This window comes from Jaculus jaculus, chromosome 16, assembly GCF_020740685.1.
Source record: "Jaculus jaculus isolate mJacJac1 chromosome 16, mJacJac1.mat.Y.cur, whole genome shotgun sequence".
Classification (NCBI taxonomy): domain Eukaryota; kingdom Metazoa; phylum Chordata; class Mammalia; order Rodentia; family Dipodidae; genus Jaculus; species Jaculus jaculus.
The window spans coordinates 52,397,537-52,408,473 of NC_059117.1; the positions used below are offsets into that span (position 1 = coordinate 52,397,537).

The window sequence follows — 10,937 nt, forward strand, 5'->3', positions numbered from 1 at the left end:
GCCATTAAGGCACTTGCCTGCAAAGCCTGATAGTCTGGGTTCAAGACCCCAGTACCCACATAAAGCCAGATGCACATGGTGGCACATGCATTTGGAGTTCATTTTCAGTGGCTAGAGGCCCTAGTGCAACCATTCTCTCCTCCCCTTTCTCTGTAATAAATAAATTGAAAATAAAAACATTTTTTTTAAAGACCCACGTTCAATTCCCCATGGTCACACATAAGCCAAACGCACAAGGTGGCACATTTGTCTGGAGTTTGTTTACAGTCGCTGGAGGACCTTGTCCACCCATTCTCTCTCTCTCTCTCTCTTTCTCTCTCTCTCTCTATCTATCTGCCTCTGTCTCTCTCTCTCTCTCTCTCTCAAATTAGTAAATAAATATATATATATGTGTGTGTAGCTGTATTCTTTGTCCATTTAATATCTCTTATGAAAATATGTGCTAAGGAAGCTATCAAATATGTAATGAAAATTTAATGAATATGATGTTTATTCGAAGCTAATTATACAGGAAAGAAAGGAAGCCAAGTGTAGCAGGCATGTGGCTGCCTGTGACAGCCACAGAGGCAGGCCTGAGCCCAGCAAGATGTTTACAGGATGCTGGAACCAAAGACCAGCTCACGGGCCAGAACTGTGGACTTCCACCACACCAGGAATCCTGGACTACATCTAAACAGGAAAGAACACATGCTGTGAGGAGAAACAGGATGTTAACCTCCAGGGGCTGGAGAGATGGCTTAGTGGTTAAGGTGCTTGCCTGCAAAGACTAAGGACCTGAGTTCAATTCCCCAGTACCCACGTAAGCCAGATGTACGTGGTGGCTTGTGGCTCATATGTCTGTAGTTTGTTTTCAGTAGCTAGAAGCCTGGGTGCACCCACTCTCTCTCTCAAAGAAATAAATAAATGAATAAAAGCATTTTTAAAATTCCATTTTAAAAGATTATATTATTATGTAAAATAGAAAAATTGAAGAGAGGTTTATAAATACACTATGCCCAGATAGTTCAAGAGTCCTTAGTAGCCAGGTGTGGTAGTACACGCCTTTAATCCCAGCACTCAGGAGGCAGAGGTAGGTGGATTGCCATGAGTTTGAGGCCACCCTGTGACTACATAGTGAACTCCAGGTCAGCCTGGGCTAGAGTGAGACCCTACCTTGAAAATAAAACAAAAAAGAAGAGTCCTTAGTAGATTTAAGGGCTTAGCTCGGAATCCACGGTTTCCTTACCAGGAACGTCGAGCAGAGCTTCCTTTGTGGCCACAGGCAGTAGCCACCCTTGCTGAATCTGTTACCTCTAATGGGAACAATAATGGTAGGCACTCCGCAAAGCAGGGCAGCTGTGAGCACAGAAAAACTCTAGCTCAACATCTGAAACTCATTAATGATGTAATACAGGTGATGTGAATAATCACTGCTTATACTGACAGTGCACATTCTATCTCCCAAACATGTATGTGCTTTAAGTGAAGGGTTGATGTTTGGTGTAAGTTAGCTATATTTGGAAGAAATAGCAATACCTTACAGCCTTTCAAGCTTTAAAACTCTCCTAAAATTTGGTAACCTCTACTTATTATGACTGACAGTCTTTTGCTAAGTACATAAAGGTTATCTTGCATGGAAATTTAACCATATAGGGGCTGGAGAGATTGCTCAGGGGTTAGGCACTTGCAAATAAAGCCAAGGTTCAATTCCCCAGTACCCATTTGCAGTGGGAGGAGGCCCTGGTGTGCCCATTCGTTCACTCTCTCTCACTTTTTATCTCATAAATAATTTTTTTTTGTTGTTTATGGTTTATCAAAGTAAGGTCTCACTCTAGCCCAGGCTGACCTGAAATTCACTATGTACTCTCAGGGTGGCCTCAAACTCATGGTAACCCTCCTACCTCTGCCTCCCAATTGCTGGAATTAAAGGTATTGTACTACCATGCCCAGCTTAAAAATTTTTTCAAAAAAGAAGTTGGCCTTAAATATTAAAAAGAAAAAGAAATTTAAGCATATTGGAGAATGAACAGTAGCCACAGAGTTAAAGTTCTGTTGAACTTCCAATCATATCTATCATGTCACATTTTAGTTGTGTGTGTGTGTGTGTGTGTCTGTCTGTCTGTCTGTCTGTCTGTCTGTGTGTTCTACCTACCAAGCACCAACTCTGAATTGCAAATGATAGGAACCAAAAGCGGACCGGGAGTATACGATGGAAGTCAGGGTGAGAGCTGACCTCCTGATTTCTTATTCCTTTATTCACCAAACTGGCCCCTGAGTGCTTTTCATTACTCCTGGAAAAGCTGAGTCAAAGAGAAAGATGTGTGAGATCATCGGTTAGTATAAAGACGTTAGGACAGCTGTCCACACACCTGATTGTCGATCTAGGAAGTTGGGCCTAATCCCTTCCATCCTTAGACGAACTGGGAAGAAGCATCTTTGTTCACAGCATTGCTAGGGAGGTGGTCAAAAGAAGCAATGAGGCATCCTGGCTACTGCTGTGGGCTGTTTCTGTGGCTCCATGTTTCTGCTCATGCAATCTTTTCACACAGTGATGGCTTCCTTCCTTCTTATGAGATAAGGAGTTTTAATAGGTGTCCATTAAGAAAAACAATTGGGGGCTGGAGAAATAGCTCAGGGGTCAAGATGCTTACCTGCAAAGCCTAACGACCCGGGTGCCCACATAAAACCAAATGCATAAAGTGGCCATATTCTCTTTCTCTCCTTGCTTTCAAATAAATTAATTTAATATTTATAAAATAGAATAAATATTAGCAAGGTGAGCAGCTCCTTTCATGTTTTGCTATACTATGATGTGTACTGGTCTCTCAACAGGGTTCTCCCCCATAAGAATTCAAGGATTCTAGGCCTGACACTCAGAATTACATTTGTGTATTTGCAGAACATACAGTGTAATCGACACGAGTGAGGAGAAACAAAGAAATGATTTTAAACCCCAGAATAGCAGAGAGAGACAAATGATTATGAACGAAAATTTCATAGTAAAAAACATATCACGCAAAAAAAGGCCACTTACTAACTAGAAAAAAATAATTCAGGAGATTTTCACCAATTTTTAGGGGGAAATTGCTATCACAAATTGTATCTAACTACAGTCATCTTAGGAAAAAATAGTAATGGTGGCTGAATGAAGTTACATTAATTATGTAAGGCAGCCTATAGACCTTAATGGCTTCCTTTACAGTGTCTTGCATGGCCTTTGAGAACACTTCTTTATCTTCTTTTTTTTTTAAATTTTTTATTTATTTATTTGAGAGCAACAGACACAGAGAGAAAGACAGATAGAGGGAGAGAGAAAGAATGGGCGTGCCAGGGCTTCCAGCCTCTGCAAACGAACTCCAGACACGTGCGCCCCCTTGTGCATCTGGCTAACGTGGGACCTGGGGAACCGAGCCTTGAACCGGGGTCCTTAGGCTTCACAGGCAAGCACCTAACCGCTAAGCCATCTCTCCAGCTCTTCTTTATCTTCTTGGTCACCTGTTTACATTTGAAGTTCCGTAGCCCATAAGGATGGGACTTACTGTCCTCACAGAGCTTTAGTTCAGAGTCATTATGATCTTTTTATTTTTTTAAACGATGTCTCTTTCTTTATGAGCTTAAAACATATAGCCAAGAAAAAAAAAGCATATAGCCAAGAAAGGTTGTTTGTATTCTGTTTAGAAAGTGGGTATTTAATTAGTGCCACTGCTGTAAACACACCATGTTTAACCTGATTACATTTGTTACACATCACCTCCAACTATACCTTGAGCAGCTAAATCACTCTTCCTCATCAGCTATCATTTATGTCTTATTAACATCAGGAGGAAATGAGACAAAGTCACACCCATTTAATTTCACCTCAGGAGGCCTCATGTTGAGTGCAGACAGCGCCTATAGGTAATGCAGCACACTTACAGATTGAATAATAGTGTTCGATAACAGCAGTAAGGCAGGCTGGAGAGATGGCTTAGCAGTTAAGGCATTTACCTGCAAAGCCAAGGGACCCAAGTTTGATTCCCCAGGATCCATGTAAGCCAAATACACAAGGTGGCACACGTGTCTGGAGTTAGTTTGCAGCAGCTGAAGGCCCTGGTGTGCCCATTCGCTCGCTCTCTCTCTCTCTCTCTCAATAAATAAAATAAAGAAAGAAAAAATTTTTAAAAAGCAGTAAAGGGGCTGGAGAGATGGCTCAGAGGTTAAGGCACTTCCAGGTTCAATTCCCACATAAAGCCAGATACACAACATGGCACACGCATCTGGAGTTTGTTTGTGGCCAGAGGCCCCAATGCACCCATTCTTTTTCTATCTGCTTCTCTCTCCCCTGTCAAATAAATGAATAAACAAAATATACTTTTTAAAAAGCTGCAAGGGTTACTAGACTGCTTACAAGTGGAGCATATCAGTCTGCATACTTTATTAGTGTTCTCTAAGGGGGTAAGCATTTCTTGTTTGCAATCTACTGTTGTGAAAATACCCCAAGGACTCAAGCTTCGTATGTGATTGTTTCTTGAAGGGATGTACTTGCTAAGGCTACTTTTTCTTTCTGTTTCTTCTATAACACATCCCTGTCAGGTACTAAGCACAAAACCATGCTAGAAGCCCGAAACGGAAGTGGGACTATCAAAGCCTTTCCCAGAGCTGGAGTGAAGAGCAAAGGACCTGTCACCAAGGGAAACACGGGTCTCCAAAACAAGACATTTCACTGTGAAATCTGTGATGTGCATGTGAACTCAGAAACTCAACTCAAACAGGTGGGTAGCATGGGCCAGGGCCCCCAAAATACGTGAGCCAAATGTATGAGCTGTTGCTGCTTCTTTTCTTTTCTTTCTGCCCCACCAGCCACCTTCCATCCATTCCCTCCCAGTGATCTTCTTGTCGCTGTCTTTATTTATTTAGTGCTTGGTTTAGTTGCTGCAAGATAATATAGGACCTTTGAGGAATGGTTGATTTTGAGTCTGCAATGTTCAGGTAAGAGCTCTGTGAGAAAGGGGGAATTAGAACCTCACCAGCTTTCCCACATAGCAGTGTTGGATTTCATTAGAACTCAATTTGCAATGTTCCATTTTCATTCATTTAGATATTTGCAGGCTACTACTGACTTGGTACTATGCTATTGTTTAGTTGTATATTGTAGTCAGCTCCACGTTGCTGAGATGAACTTCCAAATCAGACAATCAGGTGTGTGGGAGGAAGGGATTTATTTCAGCTTATGGATTCAAGGGGACGTTCCATCAAATGGTGGAGGAAGCTGGCTCCCATTCATAACTCCAAGCACAGAGACATCACCGAACAGCCAGCGCCACGAGCAAGTACGAATGGACAGCAGAGAGCAGGGGCGCAGGCCGGGCTCAGACCTCCGTGTCCACCTTTGGGCTAGAACTCACATCCACCCCCAGGGCCACCGGCTCCAGCCAGGCAGCAAGAGGCAAGCTTTACTGAGAGCCCTGGGCCCATCAGGGCTCACACGTTCAGAGTAGCACATGCGTGCTTTGTTGCATGTAGCTGTTCGGGGTTTTAAGCCCTCTATCCACCTGCTTAGAGAGATGGCTAACCGTGGAATATTCTTTCGGTTCCCCAAATAGCTTTCAAAAGATGTAGGTGGTATGTTTCCAGCTGGATGCTCAAGCATCACATCTTATTTTAAACATATATGAATGGTATTTTGTAGGCATTATGCACCTTAGTTATTTAACTTTAGAATTTAAGGTGTTGACAGTTTGGCTTTATAAATGTGAAGATAAATATGAGTATAGAAATAAATCCATGCCTGCTGGAACATTTTTGTTTATTTGCACATAAAATTCATTCAGACATTCTTTTTTTTTAATCCTATTTTAGAAAAGAAGATGTGTGCAGGCCAGAAACTGAGGGAAGTGCGGGGTTGGAGGAGAAGAAATTGTACTATTTGTTAAAATATATATTTACAGCTGGGCGTGGTGGTGCACTCCTTTAATCCCAGCACTCGGGAGGCAGAGGTAGGAGGATTGCCATGAGTTCAAGGCCACCTGAGATGACAAAGTTAATTCCAGGTCAGCCTGGACCAGAGTGAGACCCTACCTTGAAAAACAATATATATATATTTACTATAATTGGTAACATTAAAATGTAGATCCTTAAGACATCAGATTCTAGGGGCAAATATACATGCTTTTTTTTTTTATTTTTGTCTTTCTGAAACTTGAGTGAAATGATTACCTATCCCCAGTTTCAAACAATGTTTGTGAAAGTGTGCCTTAGATAAATATTTAAAAGCTGTTGTTTTGGATTGCTTCTCATAGCACATCAGCAGTAGAAGACACAAAGACAGAGCTGCTGGGAAGCCCCCGAAACCCAAGTACAGTCCTTACAACAAATTGCAGAAGGCGGCGCATCCGCTGGGGGTGAGTGACACTTCCCCTCCCCGGCGATGGCATGATGTCTTCAAAGGCTGCAGTGTGCTGGTCATGCATCTGGAGGTGTCAGTGACTAAATGAAAAGAATGGAATGTTCCGGAGTGTCGCTATTAGTTTTGCGTTGCTCTCACACAATTTCTAACTAAAAGTAGCTTGAGGGAAGAAAGAGTTTATTTTGGCGTGCACAGGGCGGGGGAAGCTCCATGATGGTGGGACGGGGAGATGGGGCATGCACGGAGGCTGGGCATCACCTCCGGCCCCCTGGGCAGGAGTGTGAGTGGTGAGCCAAACACTGGTGAGAGGCACCTGGTTACAACGCTCATGAGCCCACCTCAAGCAATACGTCACTTCCAGCAGTTCCCAAATTGCCACTGGCTGGGGATTTAGCATTTAGCACACATACATTAATGGGGACACCTGAATGAAACCACCACACAGAGGCATTACAACATATTGGTTTTAGAGTCAAGCCTCGACCAGTGCCAGCATTAGCCACGCATGGCTTCTCCTGCTGTTCCACGACGTTCAGCACATCTACTATTGTCTGTCTAAGCTAAGTGCAGATGTATTCCTGAGCTCACAGAAGGGAGACAAGCAGGACTAGATGAATGAGCAAGGTGGCCATATTAGCTAGCATTTTCCAGAAGTGTCAGTGGTAAGTTCTGGAATTGCATCTATAATGCATCTAAGAGTGAAAATACTAGTGGCATTGAGGGTCTCAATGGATTAATAATAATGGATTACTATTATTATTATATTATTATTTTAAATATTTGAGAGAGAGAATGGGCACACTAGGGCCTCTTGCTGCTGCAAACGAACTCCAAATACACATGCTATTTTATACATCTATCTTTTTATGTGGATAGTGGGGAATTGAACCCAGGCCGTCAGGCTTTGCAAGCACACAGCTTTAACCACTGAGCATTGTCTCCAGCCCTGTCCTGGGTTTTTTTTTAATATTTTTATTTATTTATTTGAGAGAGAGAAAGAGGGAGAGAGAGAGAAAGAGAGGGAGAATGGGTGCGCCAGGGCCTCCAGCTACTGCAAACAAAGTCCAGATGTGTGCGCCACCTTGTGCATCTGGCTAACATGGATCCTGGGGAATTGAACCAAAGTCCTTTGGCTTTGCAGGCAAGTGCCTCAAATGCTATGCCATCTCTCCAGCCCTGTCCTAGATTTTTGGCATGTAGTCTCAAGGGTGAGGTTCCATTTTACAGAGTCATCCAAGCACAGAGGAGGAGGCAGATTCTGGAAATGGCCTCTCCCCTTAGGCCAAACACTCTTTGTCGAGTAGCTAGCGTGCGTCTTGTGTCGTCTTGACCCAGATTGTTCAGCGGGCTTGGGAGGGGGGGGCGGTTCTGTGAAGCCTCTGACATAGCAGGAGAGCACTGCTGAGCATACGCTTTTGTTCTGGTTGAGGTAGCAAGTATTTTGATCAGAGAGACCCAGGTCTCACTGAACGAAGAACTGACTTATAGCACATGCTGAACTGTGCACGATGAAGTCCGTGTTCTTTAAGAAGAACTTATTAAGACCAAGGTCTTGTTCACAGCTGATGCATGAAAGTGCACGTCTAGGCAAGCTACAGTCAACTGCCATGAGGCCCAGCTGACCAGATTTTGTTGGATTGCCGACAAATTAAGTCACTTTCTCTTCTTTTCTTTGAAACACTTTTAGCTGCACAAGAGTCTGAACTCTGTGCAGAGCTGAGACTCGGAACCTCCACACCCTGAGCGCTGTCTCCGTGCACAGCGGCACAGCCTTGACAAGCTGTTTCTAAGTCCATAGCAGTCCAAGTTGTGTTAATTAGAATCCACAATCCCCTTCTTCCCTTCCTTCCTTCCTTCTTTCTTTTCTTTTCTCTTCTTTTTTGTTTTGGTTTCACTCTAGCCCAGGCTGGCCTGGAATTCACTATGTAGTGTCAGGGCAAATTTGAACTCACAGTGGTCCTCCTACTTCTGCCTCCCGAGTGCTGGGGTTAAAGGTGTGTGCCACCATGCCCGGCTCGATCCTCTTTCTTAACTGTCATTCTGCTACTATTTCCACAGCGGGCACTTGCTCTTCTGTGGGAACAGGTGCATTAGTTACCACATTACTAGGCAGCCAATGTTACTGTTGCACAATGTAATTAGAAGCATACGTTAACCAGGCAGAACGAAAAGAGAGATGGCTCAGTGGTTAAAGGTACTTGTTTCAAAGCCTGGGTCCAATTCCCTGCTACTCACGTCGATCCAGAGGCTCAAAGTAGCGTATGCATCTGCAGTTCTTTTAGAGCCAGCACAAGGCCATGGTATGCCCATTCTCTCTCTCCCTCTTCCTATCTCTCCTTTTCTATCTCCCTATCTCAATTATAAAAATAAAAATATTAAAAACAAGAAAACGGGAAACATTGAAATGTGGGGTAGATAATTTGTCTCTCTTCTTTATGGAAAGTGAAATTTAGTTATATTTCTTTCCTTTGAACAGTACCATCTTACATCCCACATTCCATTCTCTGTTACCCAGCTCATAGCCTTGGTTAGTTTCATATTGACAATGGGAATAAATCTCTCTCTCTTTCTCTGCTTAAATATTTTCTCCATGACTGTGGGTCTAACGAATGGCACGGATTTTCTTTTCTATTTTTTCCTCAACATTAAGAAATCCTTATGGAAGCTTGAATCTCAACTAAAACAAAGTGAGTTTTCTGACAAGTTTTCTGGAGGACTCATACATACCCTGGATGACCATGTTCAGCTATCTTCCATCTTTTCCCCAAGCAAAATGTTCTATGCTTTACATTTTCTTATTTTTTTTTAGTATTTTATTTATTTATTTATTTATTTATTTGCAGAGAGAGAGTAAGTATGGACACACTGGGACTTCCCAAAAAAGAAACACAAGATGTATGCACCACTTTGTGCATCTGGCTTTTTGTGGGTACTGGGGACTCAAACCCAGGTCATTAGGCTTTGTAGGCAAGCAGTTTAACCACTGTGAAATCTCTCCAGACCTCCCCCTTTAAAAACTATCTATTTATTTATTTATTTGCACACAGAAAGGAAATGAGAAAGGAGTCAGAGAGAATGAGTCTATTTTTTTTATTACCATTTCACAACTTGTATGTTTATCTCTGTTGTTTATTGTTCTGTTTTTCTTTTTGAACTTGCCTACTGTTTGGGAGTCCAGGTACAGATTCTGAAACTCTTCTTCCTGTCCCTTTTTATTTTCTCTGCCTTGCAGGTAAAGTTAGTATTTTCAAAAGAACCTTCCAAGCCATTGGCTCCCAGGATTCTTCCAAACCCCCTGGCGGCGGCGGCGGCGGCGGCGGCGGCGGCCGCGAACTCCCCCTTCAGTCTGCGAACTGCTCCGGCCGCCGCGCTCTTCCAGACCCCCGCGCTCCCGCCCGCGCTCCTGAGGCCAGCTCCCGGGCCCATTCGGACCGCCCACACTCCTGTCCTCTTTGCGCCCTACTGAACGCCGAGCAGGAGGGGTCATTGTACTGCAATAATTTTTGGAAACAAACAAACAAACAAAAGAGAACTATGCAGTGTTTATTTATAGTTTAAAGTATATCTGAAGAGCCAGGACTTTTGATAGTGAATTGAAAAGATTATTTAAAAAAAATCAAACTATGTGGGGTGGGGATGGGATTGGGGTAGGGTGGGAGGGAGGGGCTGGTATTTTCTCCAAATTAAAGCATTCCTTTCCAATATGACTTGTTTTAGAAGTGACCTCCAGCAGTGACTTGTAGTGGTACCTCGAAGTCCTGAAGCCCTTGTGACTGCGCTTTTGGGCAACTGTTTCCCCTGCGCGTCGTCTTTCCTGCTTTCTCAATCAAGTATACATTGTCTAAGGGCATTAACTGGTTCCCATGTATATAGAATACTCTGTAGATTAAAATATTATGAAAAAGAAAAAATTCCAACAAAAAAAACCCACACGCACACACACAAAACAACAGAAGCAACACTGTGAATAGTCGTGCCCTTTCTGGTCTCTGTGCCAGCAACAATTCCTCGGTATTCATCTGAACAAACCTAGATGCAGTAGATGTCTTGTAAAACAATAGTGCTGTGTCTCAATCTATGCCATTAGGTTTTAAATAACTGCAAAAGGTAGAATGAACAGCTATTTCATACCAGTAAGCATTCACAATCTATTAATTAATAATACTGGGTGATATCCTGAAGGCCTCCATGGTCAACAGCCCCCTCCTATCCAGCTTGTTAGAACAGTGCCACTTAGCTGACGAGGCATCCACTACGATGCTTTCTTATAAATACTAGCTCCCTACCCCGAGAAAGTGTCACTAGAAATACTGAGTGTGTGCGATGAGCCCGTATCTGAACACAGTGAAACCGTGCGCTGTGGATATATAAGAAGAACTCAATGCTACCGCCGTGGTTCAGAGAGAAGGCACCATCAGAATCTTAGATGAGAATGCAGAGTGAGCACACATCTAATGAAAGCACAGACCATGGGGAATCTGCCATATTCCTTCATGTCATATCAGTAGGTTGTCCCCAGAGTTTCTGCTTTAAGTGTGATGGCAAAGTAACCATAAGCGAGAGCTGTGGGTTT

General features: G+C 43.1%; 1 protein-coding gene across 4 annotated transcripts in view; it reads left to right on the forward strand.

Annotated features, from left to right (window-relative positions):
* Positions 1 to 9,938, forward strand: part of Znf385d (zinc finger protein 385D) — a 1,102,298-nt gene extending 1,092,360 nt beyond the window's left edge. For all 4 annotated transcript variants that reach the window (XM_045136109.1, XM_045136110.1, XM_045136112.1 and 1 more), the window contains 3 exons: positions 4,552 to 4,730; positions 6,258 to 6,359; positions 9,597 to 9,938. In XM_045136109.1, the coding sequence (XP_044992044.1) occupies positions 4,552 to 4,730; positions 6,258 to 6,359; positions 9,597 to 9,830 (515 nt within the window). In that variant the 3' untranslated portion in view covers positions 9,831 to 9,938. The remainder of the gene's footprint in view (positions 1 to 4,551; positions 4,731 to 6,257; positions 6,360 to 9,596) is intronic.
* The last annotated feature ends 999 nt before the right edge of the window (positions 9,939 to 10,937 follow it).